The sequence below is a fragment of the Strix aluco genome, chromosome 2 (genome assembly GCF_031877795.1).
Source record: "Strix aluco isolate bStrAlu1 chromosome 2, bStrAlu1.hap1, whole genome shotgun sequence".
NCBI lineage: Eukaryota > Metazoa > Chordata > Aves > Strigiformes > Strigidae > Strix > Strix aluco.
In genome coordinates this window covers 33016293-33042681 of record NC_133932.1, presented here as the reverse complement: position 1 = coordinate 33042681, position 26389 = coordinate 33016293, and the positions used below count along the sequence as shown (strand labels likewise).

General features: G+C 34.6%; 1 protein-coding gene across 3 annotated transcripts in view; it reads left to right on the top strand.

Moving 5' to 3' along the window:
• The window catches only part of LTN1 (listerin E3 ubiquitin protein ligase 1), a 32142-nt gene that overhangs the window by 2775 nt on the left and 2978 nt on the right, over window positions 1-26389 (top strand). For all 3 annotated transcript variants that reach the window (XR_012621864.1, XM_074813994.1, XM_074814008.1), the window contains exons 4-29: window positions 697-927; window positions 1667-1719; window positions 2148-2328; window positions 3024-3197; window positions 3966-4156; window positions 5453-5600; window positions 5978-6763; window positions 7275-7316; window positions 8334-8526; window positions 10963-11202; window positions 12077-12230; window positions 12488-12638; window positions 13346-13547; window positions 14438-14597; window positions 14769-14873; window positions 15149-15291; window positions 17139-17274; window positions 18147-18291; window positions 20112-20325; window positions 20609-20846; window positions 21733-21807; window positions 22575-22761; window positions 23204-23375; window positions 24503-24723; window positions 25213-25407; window positions 26053-26220. Coding sequence is in view for 2 of the 3 variants with exons in the window: in XM_074813994.1 (XP_074670095.1) it covers window positions 697-927; window positions 1667-1719; window positions 2148-2328; window positions 3024-3197; window positions 3966-4156; window positions 5453-5600; window positions 5978-6763; window positions 7275-7316; window positions 8334-8526; window positions 10963-11202; window positions 12077-12230; window positions 12488-12638; window positions 13346-13547; window positions 14438-14597; window positions 14769-14873; window positions 15149-15291; window positions 17139-17274; window positions 18147-18291; window positions 20112-20325; window positions 20609-20846; window positions 21733-21807; window positions 22575-22761; window positions 23204-23375; window positions 24503-24723; window positions 25213-25407; window positions 26053-26220 (4905 nt within the window). In the remaining variant the exon portion in view is untranslated. The remainder of the gene's footprint in view (window positions 1-696; window positions 928-1666; window positions 1720-2147; window positions 2329-3023; window positions 3198-3965; window positions 4157-5452; window positions 5601-5977; window positions 6764-7274; window positions 7317-8333; window positions 8527-10962; window positions 11203-12076; window positions 12231-12487; window positions 12639-13345; window positions 13548-14437; window positions 14598-14768; window positions 14874-15148; window positions 15292-17138; window positions 17275-18146; window positions 18292-20111; window positions 20326-20608; window positions 20847-21732; window positions 21808-22574; window positions 22762-23203; window positions 23376-24502; window positions 24724-25212; window positions 25408-26052; window positions 26221-26389) is intronic.

Below are 26389 nucleotides of genomic sequence, written 5' to 3'. Positions count from 1 at the left end.
AGGACTAACATCTGACCAGACTTAATATTTTAAAAAAACCCCTAAACCCCACAAAAAAACCCCAACAAACCCAAACGTGAAGAGACCATGTGTAGCCAGATAATCCATAATTTACTGATATATTTTAATATATCTCCAAACTATCTGGACTGGCTACTGTTGGAAATGTGATATTGGACAAAATGAATCACTAGTCTGATCCGTTAGAGTGATTCCTAATATTTCTTTCAGGAGCCAAGAGCACCAAAAGTCATGATGTTGTAAATTCATACACAGTTAATAAATAATGATGCACAGTTTGTTTATGCTTGTGGTTTTTTTAATCCTAAAACTGTCTTCAAGGCTTCTTGCCTCTTGCCTTTCTGTTAAATGTTTGTATAAAATGGAAATAGAAACTGTAGTTAGGGATATCAGGAAAAGGTGACAATTCTGAATGTACAACACATCAGGAATACAATGCTGCTAAGTTAGGACTCTTCCCTTATCTAGGGATACCAAGACTTTTTTGTCATTGTTGCTTATTTTCAAATCTATATAGCCCAATTCATTGCAAAAAATGGTTGAACTGTGACACAGCTTTCTTCTTTTTTGTCATCACTTCTGCTTTGAAGTACCTGGCATCAAAGGTACATTTCTTAAAACAATAAACCTTTCTGGTTTTTTTTTCTTTTTTTTTTTTTTTTTTTTTTTAAACAGGATCATGATCGCCGTGTTCGAGAAGCAACTCAGCAATCTTTTGAGCAACTGATTCTCAAAGTGAAGAAACACTTAGCTCCTTACTTAAAAAGTATCATGGGATACTGGCTGATTGCTCAATGTGACACTTACTCCCCTGCTGCTTCTGCTGCAAAAGTAGCTTTTGAAAAAGCTTTTCCTTCAAGCAAACAACCTGAAGCCTTAGTATTCTGTAAAGATGAAATTCTTAATGTGAGTTTATGTTTTTGTATTTCTTTCAGGCGTTGTGTTGAGTAGATGTCAACTTTTATGACAAGTTTAAAACTCATCCTGCCTCCAGCTATCCGTCATGTTTGAATTTATTTCTCACCCGAAACTTTGCTCCTGCTGATGTGAAGAGAAGACTGGGGCAAAGATCCATCCTCTATTTTTTTGATGTGGGATTAGAATGACTGGAAGCAGAAGAATGAAGTGAATTTTCATGTGTGCATTTCTATGTAATGATGTTCAGTCATCATGTAATGTTGCTGACTGATGAAATAATGATGCCAGAGTATAGCTGCAGTAGTAAAGGATTAAAGAACACTGAGCAGTGTTTCAGAGAGCCCCTACAAATTTAGTTCTGACCAAGGTTAATGCTCTTGTCTAGTCATATATGAAACTGAATTGACTGTATTAAAAAAGGAATAAGTTTGCATTGCTGGCCCATCATATGCAAAGTTAACCATTTTGTTTTGTCTTAGGCTTCTTTTTACCAGAAGCATGTTGGCATAGGATTACCAAGTACTATGAAGTCTTGATTCAAACAGTACCACAGGTGCTATGTTCAGCAGGAGTCAGTTAAATTATGTTCCTGTTCACTATCATGTCTAAAATGTGTTTGAAATATTTGGCTTGGAGGTTGTGAAGTTTTATTGTAGGGCTGTTTTTGAATAATGTATAGACCATGAATATTAGATTCTCATGTGTATATATCTGTTTTTTCCCCTAGGTACTTCAAGATCACCTTCTGAAAGAAACTCCTGATACACTCAGTGACCCCCAGTATGTTAGCCTGCTTTAATGTATATGGTTTAAGTCTTGGTCTGTCTGTCCCTGGAGATAGTGGATTTAGTTTTGTTTCAAGGGACAGAGTAGTTATTTGAGTCCAGATCCCAGCAGATTTCGTTGGGACTAAAGTATAAATGGTTTTGAAAGTGTTATCAGTTGTCTAATTGTTTCAGCTCTTCTAGGAGTAGCATTTTTGAATAGCTGGAAGATGAGATGACTTGAAACTCTCTCTCTTTCTAACACTTTATGATGTCATTTGGTAGCTTTAGAACCTATGGAAAGTTTACATATTTACATTGCTGACATCTGAAATCAAAAGAAGAATGGAAAAACTGAAGACAGTTTAGTTCAGGCAGTTTAGAAGAGCTTGAGAAGCCTATTGATTTGTTTATGGTTCAATTTTTTTTGTTTTGTTTTCTGAGAACTGTACCAGAGGAAGAAAGGCAAGCCAAATTTTTCCGAATTCTGACCTGTTCCTTGTTAGCTTTAAAGAAGTTGCTTAGCATGTTGCCAAAGAAAGAGATGCATTCACTGGAGGAAAAGTTAATGTCACTTCTGTCCCAAAACAAATTTTGGAAATACAGCAAACACAACATACCACAGGTGACTTTTTAATTTCTTCTTTATTTTGGTTGGTTTTAGTTAAAGAACCTAAGCAAATATTTTTGTACTTTGTACTTACTGAATTATGTTTGAAACAACCTTCAGATTTCTAGGCCTTAAGTAGACAATGCTGCTCTAAAATTTGCCCAGTAGGTTAATTTGTTATTCCGGGTCACCATCATCTACTTCTCGGCAATCTGCTGTCATTTCCAATTATTCCAATTTCCAATAAATGTCATTTACAATTCATGTAAAAGATACAAACTGTGTCAGCTTACTGCATGTGTTCTTAGTGCATTTGGATTTTCATGTTTTTACACCCTTTTATTGGTCTTTGGTCTGCTAAGACCAATAGTGCATAGAGTGATGAGTTGATTCTGGTAGTATTTTGTTAAAAAATTTTAAGGTGCTTTTGGGAAAACAGGCCTTTCAAGAAGTATAGTAAGATAAAATTTTTGATAAGCATTTTATCACTAAAAAATTACTTTAAAGTATTAAACAGGCCTATCAAATAATTTATTTTTCTTTATTTTTAATAATATTTAAAGCTTTGCTGATGCGATAAAATACGGGGACTGCATGTTGTAAGTTACGGTGACTTTAAAAGGAATGTTATAAACTACATGTGATGACAAAGTATTATCATTTGACTATTTTGGTTTTGTTTTGTTTTTTTTTTCTGTGGCCTGTGTCAGGTTCGCTCTGCTTTCTTTGAGCTGGCTTCTGCTTTTTGCCAGTACTTGCCTGAGCTGGTGAAAGCTGAAGCACCAAGAGTTTGTCCTGCTGTTCTTCTCAGCATTGACGACAGTGATGCAGTGGTGTGTCCTGCTCTTTGGGAAGCTGTACTTTATGCTGTCGCTACTATTGAGGTAGTGTGGGAAGCCTAAGGGGCAGATATTTTACTCAAATTTAACTTTTCACCAAGTGCCATTGTTCTCTGTGTAGAATTAGGAGGAATAGCTTGACTGGGTTTTCTTTATGATTAATAACATGAACTGACCAATGCTACATGCTCCTTCTTCCTCCTTAGGATTTCAGTGTAACTTTCAAATATATTGTGTCCAGCATGTTTGAAAATCAGAGTTGTTTCACAAGTTTAATTAAATTAACCTGAATCCCTTTGATTAAATAGTCATTAATAAGTAAAATAATATTTAAAACCTTTTTCTTGGTTAAAGGTGGGATGTGGAGGGGAGAGTGCTAAGGTATTTTGTAACCATCAGAAGATCTTTGAGGGAAGTTTTGAAGTTAGTGATGCCTCTAAAGTTAGGATTTTGAAATCATTGCTTATTTTTGATAATAAGAACTCAGAATTAAATACAGGACTAGTTGCAATAATAATTTTTATGAAGCATCCTTAAAGTATTATTAAAGAGAAGCCTTTAATTGCAGTTTGCTAACAAGGAAGGTCCACTGATTTCAAACAACAGAGAAACAGTTTTATCATGTTAACTTCTTCAATTCACAAGCTGAAATAGGGAGACAGTGATTTTTAAAAATACTGACAAGTGAACTTAAGTTTTAGAATAACATGTTTCAGCTACAATATAGGGAGGTAGATTAAATGTCTGATTTGGGAGTTCTTCCAAGGCAACATATTTTCATTTAATTTACAATAAGTGTATTTCTTTCTGTAGGACTGTTGGAGTCATGTAAATGCCAAAAAGGGGGTTCTACCAAAGCTGTGGACAGTGCTTCGAGAAGGTGGACGAGGACTAGCTACCATTATATACCCAAATCTCTTGCCGTTCATTAGCAAGGTACCTCCTGGCATTGCAGGACCAAAGCTGGAATATTTCAGAACTTTTTTCAGCTCTATAATTCAAGGGTATGAACCACAAATTTAATTATTTATTTTTTTGAAATCAGTCTTTTTTACATTTGGAAATAGGAGAACTAGTCTTCTTTAAGCATTTAAAGATAAGTAACATGTCATTTGTCTTGAGGAGATTTAAATATGCATTAATTTTTTATTTGAGAAATGACTGTTTTCATTATGATGTTTGAAAATAGTATTTTAAAAATACTTTTAAATATCCAAAACTAGATTCAGTCCTTTGTGGCTGTCCCTGTCTTCTTAAACCTTCAGCCTTCTTCTTGATTTTATTGCATCTTCCTTACCTAAAGCATTTTTATCTTTCTTTGTCAAAGCTTCGTGCTTATTCCATAAGTTTTTAAATGGAAAATTGATTTAAAATTACAAGTGGCTTTGAGGATATCAGGCTTTTCTCACCACTCTGTAATTATTACAGAGGTTATTTGAGATTAGCATTGTGATTGTGAAATTTCCTGTATGCAGGAACTTTAATTTTTGTGTAACTGATTTTGAAAGGATTGAAATGGCTATAATTTTTTGCCTTTAAAGTACATCAAACCAACTTTCTGTCAAATCTAATTGAAATAGATGCATGTGCATTGTGTACTCAAAAGCATATGTAATGATTATTTTATGAAAGACTAAAATGTAACTTATTTAAACAAAAATCAATTCTTGATTGATGTTGGTGTGGCCATTAGCAGAGCTCTTGGAGAAGAGAGTTATATATGGGTTAGTTTTGAAAAGTGTATGGAATTTTAAGTAGTAAAATGGTTGTAATATTTGTATGATGATTGGTATGGTCTAATTTTCATTAAAAAGCAAACAAATCACAGCTGTTCAGACTCAAACTGGCTATGGTGAAACTGTCTTTTGGTGGCTTTTTGTTTTAGTTTTTTTCTTTTTTCTGTAATGATAGGAAATTATACTTTCTAAACCTCTGTGGTGTGCGTAGAAAATTGCAAAGGAATTTTGACAAAACAGCTGAAACAGTAGACAGTGTGCTTGACTGGATATGTTTCCTCTATTTGCATAGATAATTTTTATTAATGCTAAAACTAGATGAGAAAGTTATTTTAAGGTAAGATACATTAGATTCCTGGATTTATTGTTTTGACTCTTTAAATATGTCCTGTTGAATTTGTTTTGATCTGACTCATATCAATGACTCTATGATTCTATATTCTCATATTGGTGTTGTCTGGATAAGAGCAACGTAACCGAGGTTACGTTCTTTACATACATACTGGATTTCTCGGGAGCGCAGGTGGCTGAGCGTGCCCTCCCTCCGATGTTGCCTTTCAATAGGTTGTCCAGTGAGCGAGCAGTAGCCAGCCCTTCAGAAAGTTCAGCAATTATAACTGCATTTATGGAATGTCTGCGCTTTGCCATACTACAGAAAATAGATGAAGAAGATGACCAAAGAAAAATTCATCAAATGCTTATCTATGACCAGGTATTTATTAGAAATACTTAATATCGTTGTGTATACATGTAATAATTCGAAGTTAAAGAAAACCATAAATTTATGTGAGGATTTACTTCTCTGTTGAAAGTTTCACTAGATTTTATGGAAAAAGTAACGTTACTGAATTTACTAAATTTTTTGCTTCCTTTCATCCCTTTTACTATACAGTTAAATGACATTTTTTTTTTAAAAAAGAGCATTCCACCCTTTATATTTTTATTAAGTCTTCAGGCATGAGTAATTCTGATGTTTTTGGAATTGCTTCCAGAATGTTTTTCGGAATTATAGAATTTTCTGGTATTATAAAGAATAAAATGATCATCTAGTTGAATCACTGTTCTTTAATAATTTTTTTGTCTTTATAGCTGATTCCTCTTACCAATGCTGTACTTAAGGAGCGCAGGTTACAAAATGGACCATTATTTTATCAAATTGCAGAAACGTTGAGCTCCTGGGAAGCTAAAGCAGAACTCTCCAATGATGATAGCACAGACGAAGTTTTCCAGAAACTCTTGTCAAATTTTTGGGACCATCTTTTAAAAATGTGTGTACTTCATGTTGATACGTTGGATGCTGATGAGAAAACATTGTTTGCCGTATCTGGTATGCTAGAAATTCTTCAGAATCCAAAGAGTGCTACAAAACCAAACAACAGAAAATCTCTAAAAATCACATTTACAGATGAGGATGAATCTGAAAGAAACACAGAGAATGGAAAGCTCATGGAAATGAGAAATAGTGACTCTGAAATACAGGCTGACTTGCAGCATTGTTCACTTCTAAGGAAAGAACCTTTAGAGAATTTAGTCTGCAGCCTTGCAGAACTGAGTATTGTGTATGTCAATGAACAGAAGTCAGAACAGCATTTGAAATTTCTCTCTGCCCTGCTCAACTCTTTTTCTTCAAACAGAATTTTTCAAGTACTTTTAGAACAGGGAAATGATGCAAGCTCTGCTGAAGCTGAATCGCAAAATGAAATGAAAGCTCATCATGAAAGTCCATCGGTACACTTTCTGTATACAAATTTAATACCTTGGCTGAAAGAAGACTGGAGGAAAGACACACATTTTCTGGTTGATATTTTGTACAGTGTGCTTAATTGTTCCAACAGTAATGATGAAAGAAAAATTATTCTTGATGATTTAACAAAGGTATGACTCTTGTATGTTCTTTTACTAGTTTTTATCAAAGTGACTGCTCTTTGTGGGCTGTGGTTGGTTAATCATTTTATTTTGGGGCTGTGGAATGCAAGATATTCTACATGAACTTAGATAAATTCAGTGTAAGGAAGGTGGATTTAGGAAGGGTTGACATGATGCTGTTGGGATGAAAGGTTATGACATAGGTCCCTTTCTATATGGTGTAAATAATTTTTAAAAAAGTAATTGTAATCAGAATTTCTCTGTTCTTGCTTCTTTATACAGTGTGCTTTTATACTAGTCATTGGTGGCCTTTCTTACAAATACAGTCCCTTATTGATCTCTGTGGCAGAGAAAGACTTGGAAGCCAAAAATTATTTAATCAATAACTTTGCTTCTGAAACTTAGCAACTTCTGCTTATCCCCTGCAGAAAATAGTTGTAAAACAGTTAAAATGGTATTAAATGCTTCCTTTTCAGCAAAAAATTTTTTAAATATTGTGGAATTTTGGTTTTCTTTTCAGATGGATCTGAAATGGATTATTTTTCTCCAGATAATTCAAAAGGTACCTCTTAATGCATTTTTTTGTTCTTGTTTTGCATAATTTTGAATATTTCCCTGGTGTTAGGTTTGAGTTACATGTGTTTGAATGACTCTTTTCTTCATCGAAGTAGTGATAATTTTCATAGTTTGAAAATCTTGTAGTAATAGTTTCTGAGTGTTGTTTATTTTAACTGCATTTAAATCTGGGGACAGTCTTAGAAATGAAATGATGATGCCAAAACAAAAGCATCTTTGTCCCTTCTGGTTTTGGTCAGTTTGCTGTTTGAGCCAGCGGGATTGCAATTTGCTTCTCGTCATCCCTTCTATGCTGGAGACAATGGAGTTGGGTATTAGACCAGTAATTTAAATGATTATTTGTATCATCACCCTTACATTGGGCTTACAAGGAAAAGATAGTATACCATTTTTTTCACACAGGATACTGAGAGACTGACATTTAAGTGATTTCCTGGGATGAAATATTAAAAATATTGAAAATTTTTGGACAAGAACTCATAGCACTTGATTTACAATCCATTGCGTTGACCATAGTATCTTTCCTCACAGATACTGCGTGTTTTAGGAATCCTCAGTTTTTATGATTAAAATGGCTTGTCACCAAAATAATGTTTTTCTGATTTGTGACCTTCCATTTCTTTTTAGAGAAATTCAGATGCTGTAAATGGATTTTATGTTGTAAATAGATTTTATTTTAGCCAATCTGGTCATCCAAAGGTTACCTTTCTAACTCAAATATAGGCATTTTCTGGGCACTGTAGTTGGAGAAAAGGAAAAAGAGCATCTTTCAGAAGATGGCTTGTTTCACTGTAAAGTAGAGGTCTGACCTAGCCATAAGTTGCCATCTCTGACCAAAAAGAAAGTTGAAGGATTGTTGCAGACATAAACACCTAGAGACTTATTGTTTATGACAGATGATATGATTCCCACTCTGTGTGTGCACGTTTGACATTAATCTTATGCTTAGTAATAAAAGTTAATACCCTCAAAAGATTATTAGAATTATTTTCTTGTGATTCAGGCGTGCTCAAGCACAACAAAGCTTTCATTAGTCTCTGACTGGCTGAAAGGAGATACACTTGGAGAAAGACTTGTAATGCTGGCAGATGATCTGTGTCACCTGGGTTTAAAACCTATAGCAGCCTCATCAGAATCAGCCCCTTCAGAAAGGTGGACCCTCCTGAGCTTGGTGTTATCGCAACACATTAAAAATGGTAAGCATATTTATTCCTTGGAGTTTGTGAAGTGTAAATACCGCACTTAGGCTTTCTAGAAGGCTGAAAGGAATTTGAGATCTTCCAGAATACTTGATTTGTTAATATCTAGGCTTTCTTTTTTTGTTGTTTTGTTTTTGGGGGGGACTTAGCATTGTTTGTTTTTTTGGGTTTTGTTTGTTTGGTTTTGTTTCGTTGGTTTCTATTTTACCTGAGTCAATTAACTTTCACTTTAATTTTGTAAACACTAACTTGCAGCAGCAACATTGCAATTTTTTGGGTCTCTGCTAAACAAAAGTCAGTGTTTAAAGAACAGATTCAGATTTGCAAGTCTGGAAAACTTGAGGAAAATTTAATTTTGATTTATTAGCTGATGTGCTGTAAAATAATATTAATTTTTAAACCATACCATCTGAAACTTATCTTCAAAAGTAGAATATCAAAAATCAATGGTTATAGACCCATGCGTGCATTGGCAATGCCTTGTTACATGACCTATGGATTGCTTTGAGCCATTTTCAATTAGTCATGTATTTTAAAAACTCTGTGTGTGTGCTTATGCTGTATATGTAATCTAATATTTACTATTAATAACTTCCTTGCATTTTGTGGTCTCTGTGATACAGATTTTTAGTGGAGTTCAATTTTCTTGATGTTTTCCATGTGAACTTGTCATTTGTGTTTTGTTAAACTCAGCATTTGCTTTGATCCCTGAGGTAACGTATTTCAGTTTGTTTGAATGCTGGCCACATGCGTGGTGCTTTCAAGTTTCAAAGATGCACACACCAAGTTGACTGCAGTGGACGTTCATAGATAGTGCATCCTGAAGGTGGTGTAAGATTGTTATTTCTGTTACTGGAACTTCTGATGTAGAGGAGCATCAGAAAAACCTGTTCCCTCTCCCCAGAGAGAGTTCAACCAACTTGCTCACTTGTGTCCTAGGGCTGATTGTCCAATGACTTGGCTTTTTGGCTCTGGAGCTGGAGATATTGCTGAGCTCATTTTGTGCTGGGTGCTGTGTGAGCAGTTTCTAATGCATGTTGGATGAAGTCTAAGGGACCTTCAGGAGCTATGGTGGTTCTTGACTTAGGGATTTAGGCTGAAATAGAGTATGTGGACTTTCAAAAAAATTTTTTTATGAGATCTCTTATCTAAATTTCTCAAGGTAAACTGTCATGGAGTAAATGGAAGGGCCTTTCATGGATCAGTAACCTATCAGATGATAGGAATTAAAGGGGAAAAAGGATATTCAAAGGATGATAATTGTTTCTGATAAATTATTCAGAGTAATCAAAAATAAAACTTCATGGAGCTGTAGCAGTGTGGTGTGATACTGAATGATTAACTGATATAATTACAAATGAAATTCAAAACCAATAAATATCAGAAGTATACATGGGAAGAACATAATTATAACTGTATCTATGCAATGATAGTCTCTGAGCTGTTAAAAGTTAGAAAAGAGATCTTCAATCATTGTGATGGTTCCCTGCAAGTGGCAGGTTTGTGCTCAGCAATAAAAAAGGAATACAGGTTATTAGGAGTGAAATTGCTTTGAAAAGAACAGAAGACAAATGAAAATTATTATAGCTTTGGTGTGTCAATATCTTGAAATACTGCCTGTAGTTTTGGTCACTGCAATATTCTTGTTCACCTATATGCTTTTGAAAAAAGGTGTAACAGAATTAGAATATAGCCAAAGAAAGATGGCAGGCATGGTTAGGCAAAAGGAGTGGCTTCTGCTTGTAGAGGCAATAAAGCAGACTAGATTTTTTCAGCTTGCAATGAAAGTGATTGGGGATGGGGTTCTGATAAAGAGCCATAAAATCATAATTTATATGGAAAAAGCAAACAGGAAGATTTTTTTCATTGTTTCTTTAAATGGAAGAACCTGAGATTGCTTACAGATGTTTAGATAGCAGGCTTCAGGAAAGAGAAAAGTATACTTCTTCATACAGTTCATAATTAAATAATGGAACTCATTGCCACAGGATGCTGTAGAGTTTGAGGATAAAAATAGGATTAGCCTACTTAAATCCTGTGAGAAAGTGACTAAATATTCATGGAGGATTGGTCTGATTGGATTAATTATATGCAGTGGTCCAGGTGTAATCTCTGGTTCACAACTGATTGCCAGAACCTAGGAAGTCATAAAAGGCAAAGAGATCACTCTGCACTTGCTCTTATATACTTTTTGTCTAAGCTGCTTCAGCTGGTTTAGAGAAAGGATATTTGGCAGTGTGAAAGTTTAGCTAGGTGATCCTAGATGACTGTGGAATAAGAGAGTTTAGGTATAAATTAGACTGAAACTACTTTGCAGTTTATTTTACATTCAAAATTAGTCAATAAAAAATGAGTCAGTATGTATTAATATGATGTCTTTGAATGATCATGTTTATCAAGTAAAGCATGCTGTCTTTTTCCTTTCCCCAATAGAATCTTTGATTGGTGAAACTTTTGTTGAAAGAATTATTGATAAACTTCAAGCAGCTTTGTCTAAAGCTAAGGATCTTTCCGAAGCTGGAAATACTGAACCATCAGTATCTTTCATCTGCGATGTTGCCTCAGGCTTCTTCAGCTCAGTTAAAGGGTGTTTACTGATGCCATCCTCAGAAGACTTGCTGTTTACCATCTTCCAGTTGTGCGCTCAGAGGCAGGATGCTACGCACTTAACAGGTATTTTGGAAAAAGAACTTCAGCCAAACTTTTTCGTAGTTGATGGTTACATCTAAATTCTTCTTTTTCATGAGGCAGATTCAAGTATCTAATAGAATATTGAGTTCACAGACATTGAGCACTTGCAGCTGTACCCGACATGAAAATTTGTGCTTTATTTGAGGCTGTGACATTTCACACAATGATAAGTAAATAATTTAAGGTCTATTAAGTACAAAGAATGAGCATTTTTTTTCATTCATTCTGCAATCATGGGGATCCTGTGAAAAAATGTGAGCAATCACTTCGTTAAAGATACATATATTTATTCTGAAACTGTTTATATTGGTCAAGTTGCTCTGACAAATTGTGACCCATTCCTCTCTCCACCAGAGTCTCGCTTTCAGACTGAGATCCCGGTGTAAATTCTTTGAATGTAGAATTTGAGTGATAAATTGGTATATGCATTTACTGACAGATACAAAGGAGAAAATACTGCAGTGTTGTTGAAGTAAAGTAGGACAACACTAGCCAGAAAACCACTGCTGCTTTGCAAATGGCTATTCATGCTGTGAATGTTCAGTATTTCACTATTTTAAAAAGATCTGTGGTTTTGAAGACCATACAGACACGTTGTAGTAGACAACAGGAACATTGCTCTTCTCAAATAAATACTGCCTGTGTGTCAGAGTTCATTTACTATTGCTTTACAACAAGAAACCTGTATATTTGCCATTGATAGTTACTGCATGTAACCACATAAAAAAGAGAATCCTTTTCCTGCTCTAGGACTTTTAGATATGTTGGTGTATGCAGTAGGTTGTAATTTGAGTTTACTTGTTTGTGGTGGTTTGGATTGTCTGTTGATGTGTTGGTTTTTTTTCCCCTACAATAGATTTACTTGTATGTAAATTAAAACACACTTGGATGTCTGGTGTAAATTCACTTGTGCGTCAACTTTGGAGTATGCAGAAACAGAGTACATTTTTGCATAAATCTGCACTGTGGGTCAAGAATCAAATTCAGTCTTCCTCTTTGGATGTTAAAAGGTAGTGTGATGCACATGTCTGTTTCATATGTTATTATCCAAAACAAGCTAAGATCGGTGCTATACTATTCTTTATTTAATTGACGTCTGTATTGCTGAGAGATTTTTTTCAGCCTGTCAGAGGTGAGAACTGTGGGTATAGCATCTTAAAACGCCATTGGTCTAGCATGTGTATAGCATTGTATCAATGTAAAATAAAGCAGCTTGCTTGTACTGGATAGTACCAAACTTGTTTGACATGTTTTTGCCTTTTCTCAGCCTTCAGGTTTTGATCTCTGCAGTTAGTGATTTGTTGTCTAAGCTTATGGAAGCTGACGGACAGTCTGGATATCTTGTGGGAACTTATGTTGAGCATGTCATGCCAAACAAAACTGAGTGGGGGAAGTTGCACGAGTCTCTATCCACTGAGGTATGAAAATGATAATGGACTTACATACAGTAGTCAATCTTACCTCAAGTGTCTGTCCTTTAGGGTGATAAGAATTCTTTATTTTGACTTGGCACTGCAGTTATGAATGCGCATATATCTGTGCAGAGGTCTTTTCAGCCTCTGTCCATGACACGGGACAAAATCTCTATGTTTCTGGCCCTATTTGGTACTACTGGAGAAAATCAAAATCTATGAAATTATCCTCTTCTGCATGGAGGACCAGCAACTTTACAATTCAGGAATTTTGTATGACAGAATATGCATCATGAAGGTGTTCTTATCTATAAGATTCATTTTGTGAAAGACACCAATACCTGCAGAGGAACATGATATGCTGACTATCAACAACATGCTCACATACATAGAGTGGAGAGTGGGGATAAGGACATAAATTTCCCATCCAACCACCAATCTTCAGTAACCTTTTGTACTTCTTGTAACATATAGAGAGTTCTAAAGATATGTCTTTATTTCTGAGGCAGAAATGTAGTTTCAAGTTACTGCTGTGCATTTAGGCTTTTTTAATATGCTGGAGTGGGTCATCCTCACCACTGTGCTTTTGGTGTTAATTTGTATCTTTCATGTTTATTTTTTAATAATTCTGAGTTTTCAAGGTTAAACAGATCATAGCTCTTCTATGCATCATTAAAATGTCAATTATTTGTTCATACTCTTTCATATTACAGTGGATGCACAAACCTCTTTTGGAAGGAAGGCTTAGTATGAATTGTGAAACTTTGGGATCATGTGTTACGCTGTGTGGCACAACTAAACTTCCAGGCCATCTGTGTACTTCAGCCTTATTAAGTAAAATGGTGCTACTTGTATTGGAAAACGGTATAGTCCATGGAAATGATGATGCTGAAAGAAAGAAAATTGACAATATAAGTAAGTTACACTGGTAAAACTTAAAGGAAGTTCTTTTTACAGTATTTGTAAATTAACCTGAACTGATAATTAGAAATGAATAGTTAAAGTTTGGCATACCTTTACCTTTTGTTGTTTTTTTCTTTTTTCTTCAGTTCTCCTTTAAAAGCATAAGTATGCGCAAGTATAGCATTTATATTTTAGGACCTTTTGTGATTATATACGTGCTATCTCAACAGAACTTTGAATTTGGAGAAGTTTGAATTTACGATGAACTTCAAAGTTGTTCACTGCCAAAACACATGGTACATTCCATTCCATCAAATAAATGCCCTGAGTGTTTTGGCATAACGCAAAGATATTTTGAGGCAGCATTTTTTCTTAATTGCCCCAGTAGGAATCTTGTTTCTTTTTATTTATAGAATGCTCAAATTAGAGCCAGCATTATCAAATTAACAATTCTATCTCCAGAAGTCTCACCATGGTGAGAAGTGTAATTCTTCAGTGTAGGTCTTTGTAAACTAATGAAGAAACCACATGCTAACTAATAGCATAAAATTTGTTTGTTTTCTGGACTTACATCTTGATTGCTTGTCTGCCAGATATGTATATATATTTTAAAAAAAGAGAATAGAGAAGAGTTAGGGTTCTTGTCATGCTTGATTTGCTTTTAAAATTTTCTGAACATCTAGAATAGATTATTGTAGCTGTTTCTTCTCTTGTATTTTATGATGCAATGGCAGATAGCCAGTTCGTGCTCTGAAGCACCTGAGATTGCATGTAAATACCATCTTTTAATGCATTAAAAGCATTGTTAAGAAACCCAACAAAACCTTGACCTGAAACTTCTTGTTTATGCACTGAATATATTGAGCAGTTATTTGCAAACACGATTTTTGTTGTTTAATTAGTTGCAGAACTGTTGTACTCATTACAATGGATTGAAGAATTGCAGAATCCTCCTTATCTGCTTCTGGAATATCTTCGTATGTTAGAAGAAATGCACATCACATATGAGAAGTTCAGTACACTTAGTAATACAGCTAGTCTTCAGGAAACAGTATTTGATAGGTATGTGAGAACAAGTAAAACAACCCTTAACTCTCTTCATATTTTGCATTGTGTAGATTGTTGAGTGCCACCATATTTCTTTATGTGTATTGATTAAAATTTCATCCAAATGCTCTTGTTGTGAACTGTGCATCTGTATATATTAACCAGGGTTTTTCTTCTTCTTTGAAGATCAGAGGAACATGGAAGACTCTGGTCCTTAACCATGGCTAAAGTGATTCGTGTGGAAAACACTGTATCCTGTGCAATGAAACAACTCTTTAAGACCACAGAAGGGTATCTTAATACCGCTGCCTGTAAACTTCTAGTTTGTTGCAAATGTTGGTAATGTTAAATGGTACTGATTCTGTTGAATGACAACTGAAGACTGAAAATTTGGTAATATATGTAAAATTTGGTATATATAAATGGTATGTAAAAGTGAGACTCTGTTTAGTGTGTGGGATTAGTTAAATCATAGAATATTAGATCATTATGAACCAATTGACATTTTGTTTTCTAGTTAAATTTTTGGGTTCATTTCATTCTTGATGTTTTGCTTGTATGAATAGGTTTCTGCCATTAACAGAGGGCAGATTGCATACACTTCAGTGTCTATCACCTTTTTTAATTGAGGAAGAAAAGAAAGAACTTGTCTTCCACTGTGTGGCCAAACTTATGACATGCACACAGACAGAGCTTTCCAGCACTGATGGTGAGTATGTTCTTACCTCAGTCCACTTGATTAGAATTTAAAAACATTATTTTGTAAAAAATTTTAACTATAATACTGCTTTTCCTAGAAAGAAATGTCTTCTCAGTTTGCATATTTCTTCTAGACCATTTGGCATAGTAGTTTTGTGCCTTATTAAGGAAGTACAAACTATACTGCCTGGTACAAAAATAGAACTAAAGGATTTAGGCTGATATTGTTAAAAGAATTTTGATATTGCCATACTTCTTGTTTGATCTATCTGACTCAAACACATCTGTTAATATTGAAGTTTCCAATTAATCATTTAGGCTTTACACAGCATGCAAAAATACTGCTATTGTCAACTGGTAGTGTCATGATGGTCTTTAGATGCTTTAGCAGGAACTTTTTCACAGTTTATGTATAATTTTTGAGTAGTTCTTCTAGTGCATGGGGTATAGTGTGCTGAGTCAGAACTGCTGTACATACACTTTCAGCAGCTTTTGAAAAATTACTTAGAGGTGATTGAGATGTGTTATAATATAGCTTTGGATATCCTTTAGAAAACCTTTCTATTTTCACAAACTTGTTGCTTTTCAAGAAATTTCTTTGGAAATGCTCACATACAGTCCTACATGTTTGAATTAGATGTCATTTAAAAGAGAGAGCTTTCTCTTTTTTTTTCTCAGTATTGCTTTTGTGCTTTCTTGCACATACTCTTATTGATTGGTTTATATAAAAAATTTAAAGTTGATTTTGTATTTTTCAACAGGACTGTGCTTACTTAAATTGAAAAAACTATCTTTGTTGACTTTAAACTGTGGACATCTGTCCCTTGGCAGACATCCCTCAGGTTTCAAATGGATGTCACTTTTAAGTGTGAAAATTTTCAGTGTTAGCGTCATGCAGCAATTGAGAGGAATCTTTCTACTGTGGTAGTTCCCCTACTCTTACTCTTCAGATTTAGTTAAGCCTTCATGGCTTTCTGAGTGAACCGGTGAACCAACCAAACGTGTCTGTGAAACTTTAAACAGAAAATGGGAAAAAGAATTCCTCACTCCTCCCCTGCTGTGGAGTGTTCTTGTTTGTAATGCTGGTCTTCATTTTCCTTTCTGCTGCTTCTCATTTTCCTAGAGATTCCTGAGCAGACAATATGTACCCAAATTTTCCTATTAAGTGTGATGTAGGTTGTAGTCTTACCATTCAAGTTTTAATTTTTTTTTCAGATCAGGAAAGTGCTGGTAAAGTTCTTGTAAATCATTGCACTGCTGCTTAAGTGAAGTGTGTGTGTGTGTGGGGGTTCTTTTTCATTATGCATATATGGTACTTTAACTCAGGTCTTTGTCATCATCCTTGTAAGAAATTTTCTTGTTCTCCAAGAAATCTAGATACATGCAGTTTTCCTTAAAAATGGCAAACAGTACTAATGCAACAGTAGTACTTCACTCTGAAAGTAAAACAACACTCTTACAGTAATACTGGAATTCACAACTCACAGTTATGTTTACTCATCTGTCCAAATTATTGCTTAGCATACTACATTTTTAGCAGCACAAATAGATTTAAATCTTAGCAGGTATTTTTCCTTTTTGGTAATTGTATAAACCAACAATTAATCTTCTAAGAGTTTTTGGTTAGTTTGAGGGCTTTGGTTTTTTGAAGTCTAGGTTGGATATAGTATTTTTGATTTAGCAATGGCATCTCTGGTTTAAGTGCTCAAAAAAGAAAGCTTAGGTATTATCCAGACTGTCTTATGATGTTAATGTTAAGTTCAAATAAAACGATTCAGGCAATTGACACACATTCTAATGTTTGTTTTGTCTTGATAATTGAGACCTATTGAGTATGATATTTTTATTATGTTATAGGAGCATTTGGGTGTCTTTCCATTTTGAACTCCTGCTTGAATGATAGAAGTATTGATTGTGATCATCTACTGCCTGGAATACTAAAAATCATAATATCTTGGAAAAACGATAATGAGGACAGCTTTCTCTTTAGCTGGTGAGTGCAGCTTTGAGAATTTGGCTTTCTTTTAATTTCTGAAACAAGAGTTTAAAAATACAGAGTGGTTATTAACTCAAAATAAACAAAATGAATTTGTAAGTTAAAACTGCCATCCACTGCTCTAATACTACATTTTTAAGATTTTGTAGAACTGCATCCCTCCAGTTTAATATGCCTGTCTTTAGGTGTCTACCCGGGTGGTTGAAAGCTGGGAAACTAGGAGCTTTTTTAATGTACCTAGATGCCAACTGTTTTCAAAAGCATTCATAAATGACCAGCTTTTATAGGTGTTGCTAGATATTCAGTTCCAAATTCTTATTGCTTGTTTAGGTAGCAGAAAGAAAATTTGGATACCAAACTTAGGTTTCTGGATCTGAAAATGTAACTTGGAAAGCTTCCAGCAAGGAGTGAAAATATACTGAGGTTCATTTGTCTTGAACGTAGTGAGAAAAGTCCAGGCAACAAAGTCTTGAAATAATGTACACTGTTTGCACACTTAAGGGCTTATATTTTATTTTTTAAATTAATAAATTATCATTTTTCTTGCATTGATTTAGGTAAAATTGCTAAATTGCATAGATTATGTAAGTATATTACTTCAGCAAATAAGTAAATTTTACAATTTTAGGAATCTGTATAACATACAAATGGGCAAGTAGCTCTTATAGTCTGTTTTGTACCTGCTGACTGACTGACTTAGACTTGGCAGCTAGTGTAGTATTGTAACTTTGAAAGAGAGTATCAAAAGCACATAGGGCAGAGCCTGGTGGATGACTAGTTTGTTCTCAGAGGAGGAGTGAAGGCAAGAATATAAATACTCATGTCTACACTATGAAGACCTGTAAGCTTCAGTTGTATTTTTGTTACAGCAATCTGAAAGACACGAGTGCTCAGTTGCTTGGTTTCAACATCGAGATGATCCGTTACCTTCCCTTGTTGCTGAAGTATTCCACAGCTCCTTTGGCCGATAGTGAATGGGACTTTATCATGTGCTCCATGCTGGCTTGGTTAGAGGTAATATGGAAGGGACTGTTACTAACCATTGCATCGTAGCTTTTCATAGGATCCTCCTGATGCCCTCTGAACCTACTGGGCTAATGCAGGGGAGGAGGAGCTAAAAAAATAGGCTTCAAAATAGCTAATTTTTATAATCTTACTGGGCTGTCTGATTGACATTTCATCCTAAAGTCTTTGAAAGCTTTATGTTAAAAGTTCACCTACCTGTGTACAAAGTGGAAAGTTGGGTGTCAGGACAATAAAGTAAAATGTTGTAGAAGCTATGCCACACAGCAGTTAAATTCAAACAAAGATGCATGAGGATTGCCAAGAGGAATGGAAACCCTAATGGTTCTTTCTTAGATTTTTAGAACATAATGGTCTTAACAGTTTTACCTTTGTTTCATCTAATGCGTGTGTTAACTTTCTAGTACTTTAGAGTAATGATCAATATTAATAGCTGGGTATTCAGGATTTCAAAGATAACTTTAAAAAGCATCTCAGTCAAAATACGGAACTAAGAAAATAAACTTTACCTACCACGTAAGTGCTAATGTTGCATCTTCACTTTTGATATACGTTCCTTTTTAGATTATTCCCTGCATATGGCAGGGACATAGTCATCTCAGCTTAGCAAATATTTGACGCAATATTAAAAAAAATTGCACAAAATCCTTTTTTCGTTCAGCTTTGACAAAGGTCACGTGTGGCTTAAAAGCACAAGCAGTACTATATCTCCTGTTTCTTTTCGCATACAGAGATGAAGTTACTTCACTCTTAAAGTAATATGTTGTTTAGTAATGACACTGGTAATTGGAGAATAATTTTGAAATATGTCTGCTGTAGGTCTCTATGTTGAAAAATAATATCCCTTTAAGACCAAAGTCTAATATGACATATAAAAAATAACTGAATGAAAAGCAACATCTGCATTTCAATATCTAAGTGATCAGATGAAACATCAAAATTATATTCTAACACTGTTAGAAAACAGGTCAGAGTGAACAGCTGACTACTTCATTAGTAATCAAATAAAGATGCAGAATCCCTCATCTTCTAGCTTTTAAAATTTTTATTATAGGGCCCTCTGTCACTACATACTTACAAGGGCAGGCCGGAAACTTCCATGTGGCCTTTCTTGGTCTGAGGATTAATCTTCTTACCTATGTTGTATGTGCCTCAAAACTGTATTTTTTTTATTTAAAAAAAAACCCCTACCAAACAACAAACTTGTATGAAAAACCTGTTGCATAGATAAAGTGCTTGGGAATATTTTTAATATTTAATGGTATTCCTTTTGGGGGGGAAACTAGTAAGAATAAAAATAAAAAGAAGGAGCTGTGTTGGGGGAGAGGAAATATTCTCCTGATAGCCACTTCAATAATTTCCAATTTACTATAGTGTATTGTTAATTTCCTTTTTCAATGTGGAAATACAAGTATGATATTGGTGTGGCTTTTATGTTTGGGAGAGAAAGTTGAGAGCGTTTCCCATATCAGTTTTAGCTCACTTGGCTGCACAAGTGCTACAGATAAGCTACAGCTGTGTACATTTCTATTTGAATCCACTTGGTGGCAGTTTCTTTCTGTCATTATAAAGAAGGTCATATAAGGGAAGCAATCCAGGATTCTGAATGTCAGTGAGACTTGGGAGATCGTTTCAGCAAGTCTTACTAAAGTACAGATTACATTTTTAAACTTTTTTTCCCCAATCATTTTAAAATGGTCTTTGCAATTGAGTCTTATTTGAAATTACACTTTCTGGTATCGACAGGGAATGTGAAACATTTTAAAGCAAATTTATGGTTAAGAAATCTTCCTCTTATTTTTTCCTCCTAGACAACAAGTGAGAACCGTTCGCTTTATCACGTCCCACTTGTGCAGATTTTTGCTTGTGTCAGTTGTGATTTGGCATCTGCCCTTAGTGCATACTTTGAAGCCATGGCTCCTGAAACTACTGGAAACCTTCCTGTGAACTTGATCAGTGAATGGAAAGAGTTCTTTTCTGAGGGAATTCACAATTTGCTGTTACCTTTGTTGGTGAAAGTCACAGGCAAGTATATGGCAAGGACAGTAATAGTGGTACCTGTCAGGCTGTTCTGAAACAGAACTTGATGGGATGTATTTTTTATAGGAATATTATGTCAACATAGTTTATAAAAAATCACTTTTTTGAACACTTACATGCTAATTACTAAAGTAATTGCACCTAACATTGTGATTCTTAAGATTAGATAGATTCTGATAAGCACGGTCTGAGTTGTTTCTAGTAATGCATGTTTATGGTATCATCCACACATTCTGTATCACAGCTTGTCTGTCTTCATTTTAAATAGGAGAAACCAAAAATGCATCTGAAGGCTCTTTTCAGAACTCTGTGTTAACGTCTTTGGGTGAAGCTCTAACTTACATCTCAAAGGACCAGCTGTTAAACCACAAATTGCCAGCAAAGTTTGTTGCAGGCCAGAAGACAAATCTTCCAGATAAACTTCAGACTCTACTGAATACACTATCTCCATTGTTGCTTTTCCAGGCTAGACCTGTACAGATTTCTGTCTACCACATGTTGTATAAGTAAGAATCAACAAATTTCTCACTTCTCTCACCTCCCACTCCCCCTTTTTTTAAAATGTGCTGTAGAACATGCACTTATAGATGTCTGTTTAGCAAAGTCATGTTCCATTATGGGAAAAAATCCTTAGCTGGGCAATTTGTGTTTGGTGTTGGAGGACAGTATCTGAAGCTATGAATGCTTAATTTAATTGTAAAAGTAGACTAAATATTTGAGAAATTTTACTTCAGTACGTGAAGATACAATTTTATTTTCTGTACCATAATTACATAGATACTGGTATCATAACTATAAAGCTATTTATTTGTGGCCTGTTTTAACACTCTTAGAATCCTAAAATGTAAACTGAAATATTCCAGGTTTGGTCTGGGTCTGACAGTGTCATTAAATAGTATTACCTTATTTTCACTAATTTAGAGAAGAAATTAAGAAAGTGAATAAAAATGTGTAGTAGTATTGTGAACTTTTTGGATATCTCTAATACCAAAGGAGAGAATACAGAATTTGAAAAATAGTATGTGCATTTGACTGCTCAAAATGCAGATTGCAAGGCAGCTGGTTTAAGCATAAGCAGCTACTATTATCCTTTGCTTATACTGAGGCATAAAGTTGCAATAGCTTTATTCTGATAAGATTATTTTAACGTGACTCAGGAAGCGTAAAAGGTCTGGAAAAGAACCGAGCAAGGCTGCGTCCTTGTTGGCTGTCATTCAGGAACCATCTTTGCAATGCTGACATGACTCTTAAAGATTCTGTGTGGTTACTAAGGAATAATTGCCATTATTTTATTGCTTATCATTAATGTTGACAATGATAAGCAAAGAACTGTGCATCACATATATTAAAATAATAAAAACTAAATCTGTTTTTCTTTACGTATTTCTGTAGGTTAATGCCTGAATTGCCTAAATTTGATGACGAAGATCTCAAATCTTACGGTGATGAAGAGGAAGAATTGGCATTGTGTGTATTTTTTCCTCATTTTTTTAATGACTTTTTTTTCATGTTTTAAAAATATAGGAGTTTTGATTTGCAGCAGAGTAGTTGTCTGTCAGGAGATGTTAAAAGAAAAAAAAAATGACGTGGCTATGACAATAGGGTCATAAATATTGAAAATATTCAATATAATTGGTTTAATCTGCCTTTGTGCTAAATCTGGAAACAATTTGCAGTTGTTTTCTAGGTACAGTTACTAGTGTAAGTGCAACACACATGCTTTATATTGAAAAATCTTGACAGATTTTTACTGGACTGCTGTATTCAGAACATGTCCAGCTACACAAATAACTTCAGTTTCTTGAACCTCCAGAATTGACCTGGGTGTTTTATACAGGTTGAATCTGATAAAGGCAACAGTTTGAAGAGGGAGTACGGTAACTGATTTAAAAAGACAAACAAAGCAAGCAAGCAAAGCAGCTGTCCATGATGTAGGTTAAATCAGCTCAGCCATAGACCACTTTCAGATTAAGCGATCAGTATTCAGTTTGTATTTGTCTTGCAAGAGGTAAAAACACCAACTGTCCTTTTCAGGGGAAAAAAAAAAAAAAAATCTTAAAATCTAACACTAATGTGTGAATCTGAAAGTAAATTTTCCTGTAATAAAAGGCCCCTTTTTATTCTACATACATGGCTTTACTAACATGACTTTTCTAGGAAAGCTGTGAATATAAATTCAGTTAATGTTCTGCTCAAGATTTGAGTTTACTATGCCAGATAATGTTTTTCTGTAGATCACCTCCAGCAGCTCTTATGTCTGTCCTGGCCACTGAAGAACTCTTGCTAGAAAACATCCTGGAATGCGTTCCAGTTGGAGAATTTGCAGTTATTCAGCCCCTGAGTGATGAGTTCTGCCTTGTTCTAGGATATCTTCTCACCTGGAAGTTAACATTAGCTTTCTTCAAAGCAGCTTCTTCTCAGGTATATGTTCAGAGTCTTTTCCTTTTAACTGAATTCCTTAACATACTTGGTTTGAATCTTGACGTTTCATCCAGCCTTTTTATTCTTTTAATTATATATCTTCCTACCTCTTGTTTTTTGTGGAATTAGTGAAATTCTGAAAGCATCAATAGATTTTTGCACTGCAATAGTTAAGGATGGTAATATTAGAGTAATAAAGAATTAAGATTCACTAATAGGTGATTCTTTCTTGCATTTTCAAATAAGCTTGCTACATTTTATGATATTCTAATCATTCAGAATGGTACAGAGAACTAAATCACTTTTCTAAATACTTGTTCTGAATCACAGTCTTGCTTTTCCTCCCTACAGGAACATATTTGTATTATTTACAGAGTAAGCTGTATCTGTTAAGTCTCATCTGTATTTTGTGTGTGTGTTTTTTCTTTTTTAACACTATCAGCTGCGAGTTCTCTACTCACAATACCTTAGAAGAACTAAAAGCTTGAATAAACTGCTTTATCACTTGTTCAGGCTTATGCCTGAAAACCCTGTCTTTTCTGGGCCAACTTCAGAAGTTCCAAATAAGGACACAAAAACCTTCTTTACTGAAGAGCTTCATTTAGATGTCAAAGGTTAGTAAAAATTGTATTTGTGGATTTGAGAGAGTTTTGATATTGCTAAAGTTTAAATATGCTTTTCTGCCTAAAAAGACGTATTTAGAAAATCTTACATATAAAATAGTTATACACACACAAACACATATGTTTAAAAATCTTTGGCTAATGCTCCCCATTTGAAGCTTAACCCAAGTTGAAATGTTTATCAGAAAAATAAAGGGGGGGGAAAAAAAGACAAAACAGGAAATGCTTAGATTATTCACTTAAGGCAGAAATAGTACATTGCTACTATTTGAATCCTGAATGTATGCAAAGATTCCAAAATACTAAAAATGTGTGATCTATTCTGGGACTTCTCCATTGCTTTTAGATTATTTTTTTTTTAATGCTAAATGGAATTTCTATTTTTTTGTTCTATTTTAATACCTAAATAAAAACAAATTAAAAATATATTTTAATATATATTTTTTTAAATGTTTGAGATGTTGAATTGTATGTTGTTTTTGTCATGCTGTTCAGAAGACTCAGTTAATCAACCATGATGAGAGAAGATACAGTAGGTTTTTTAGCTGAGAAAATTGAGAAGGAGAATTAGTTTTTGTTACTTCACTGAAATTGTTATTTTATGTACCTGTATAGATGTAAGCAAAGATACTGAGTTTCCATTTCTTAATTTTTCAATTGAACATCACTGTATGTTGCAGGGCAATTTATCTGGATGACAGTAAAAAGAATTACTAACATGACACCCCAAGAGAAAGATTTCCCTTATCTCTTTCTGCAGTTCTGTAGAACACTGCAAACCTCAAACATGCTCCAAACATCTTACTGTTTGTTCTCTCCAAAGTGAGCATTTTGTAATTTCTAGAACATAAAATCATTCTTAATTTCTGGTAGTCTACCTGGAGTTCATCTCTAAGTTAGAAGATGAATTTCCAGTTGTGAAGTGTTAGCCTAAGAAACCAAGAAACCAGCCTGATGGAGAAAGGCACTCACAGTAGCAAATATAGAAGGAGCATGTACATGAAATTCCGGTTACCATAGTTATGTTGATATCAAAAATTTTTGCATGTGGTGTGGAGGAACCAACAGTTGTGACTAACATGTTAAGAGAGTTTCAACATCCTTTCTTTTCCTCCCAGGGACAGGAGTCCTGTCATCCCAGATTCCGCACTTGGCCTGCTCTGTGTACCACATAACACTGAAAGACTTGCCAGCCATGGTCAGGCTTTGGTGGAACAGCTGTGAGAAACGTGTCTTCAATGTTGTAGATAAATTTACAAGCAAATATGTCAGCAGCGTGCTTTCTTCACAGGAAATATCTTCTGTTCAGACTAGCACGCAGTTATTTAATGGCATGACGGTTAGTAAGACTCTTTGTTCTTTTTTTGATTTACTTTAGTTTTATTGCAAACATTTTAAGAAATGTTACTTCTTAGAACCAGACTGTATTACAATGTTTTATGAGATAGCATTTTTGTTGTTCTGAATGACTGATGAAAACGTATTGATATATTTTCATTAATATTCTGTTTGGAAAAAAATAGAAAAGAATGGGGTTTATGATGTTGGAGAAATTGAGGAGGTAAGTGGAGGACACTGCTATCACTATACTTATTTTTGGTTTATTAAAAATTAATCAGTAGATTGAAAAATGGCTGGTAATTTCATTTTGGTTTGGCAAGATATGAGTGGATTTTTTTTTTTTTTGAGAAAAGTGTTTACCTAGACTAATAAAATTATTTAATGTGTGTAGCAAAGTATTTATGGTTTGTTTATATATATATATAAAAAATAATAGAGATGGTGCGTGTATCTCTGGAGTTTTTTAATGTGCTGATTTTTTCCATAGGTGAAAGCTCGGTCTGCAGCACGGGAAGTCATTGCTACCTATTCAGTTGATGATATATTTATTGAACTAATAATACAGCTTCCATCAAACTACCCACTGGGATCCATAACAGTTGAGAGTGGAAAGAGGGTTGGTGTGGCTGTACAGCAATGGCGCAATTGGATGCTACAGTTAAGCACGTATCTTACACATCAGGTGAGTTTAGTTAGAAAGCCCCTGTTCTGAAAACATAGAGAGTCCTGGTAATAGAAAAATATTCCTAGTAATGCAATATTATTTAGATCTGTATAATGGATCTCATCAATAGATCTCAAAGGACTTCACAGAATTGGTCACCCTTACCATCTGCTTTTTCCCAGATGCTGTAACAGAGAGGTAAATTTATTGGCCTAATACGTCCTGTTAAATACATAGCCAAGGTTGAAAATTTAGATCTAAGACATGGGCCACTGTTTGCCCCATGTGGCGATGCCATCTCAACTATAATTTGAAAAAAAACCCCAAAACCCAAATCCAAAACCCAGTATATGAAATTCTCTAAAAGATTGGTGGTTGCTGAAATTGCATCATCTGTGTTTAAAACAAAACAGTGATTTAAAATTTTATGATCCCATTTTAAGTGCTCCTAAGCTGGTTCTTTTTGTTGTGATGAATGGCTGCATTTCTATAGACAGACTGTCATCTGTATTTCATGTGGTGGCTTCATAAATTATTCACTGCGTATATTGCATATAATTTCAGATTATAAAGCCTTCAGGCTTTGTTTCCTTCGTGTGCTTATGAATAACAGAATATTCTGAAGGAGTTCTACAGTATTAACAGCTCTTTTCCCTCTGATAGAATGGAAGCATTATGGAAGGCTTATCTTTGTGGAAGAATAATGTGGATAAACGTTTTGAGGGCGTTGAAGACTGCATGATCTGTTTTTCAGTCATTCATGGTTCCAACTATTCTCTTCCCAAAAAAGCTTGCAGAACATGCAAGAAAAAGTTTCATTCAGCTTGCTTGGTAAGTACCCATGAAATCTTTTCAAATAGGCAAAATACCCATTTATAGTTTGAACCAGGAACCTGTATTGTAATTCCATCAATTGTCTATTATGTCGTTGGAGTATCTGGGAATAACAGAACTCATAAATTATTTGTATGGATGTTGTACTAAGTTGTAAGGGCATGTA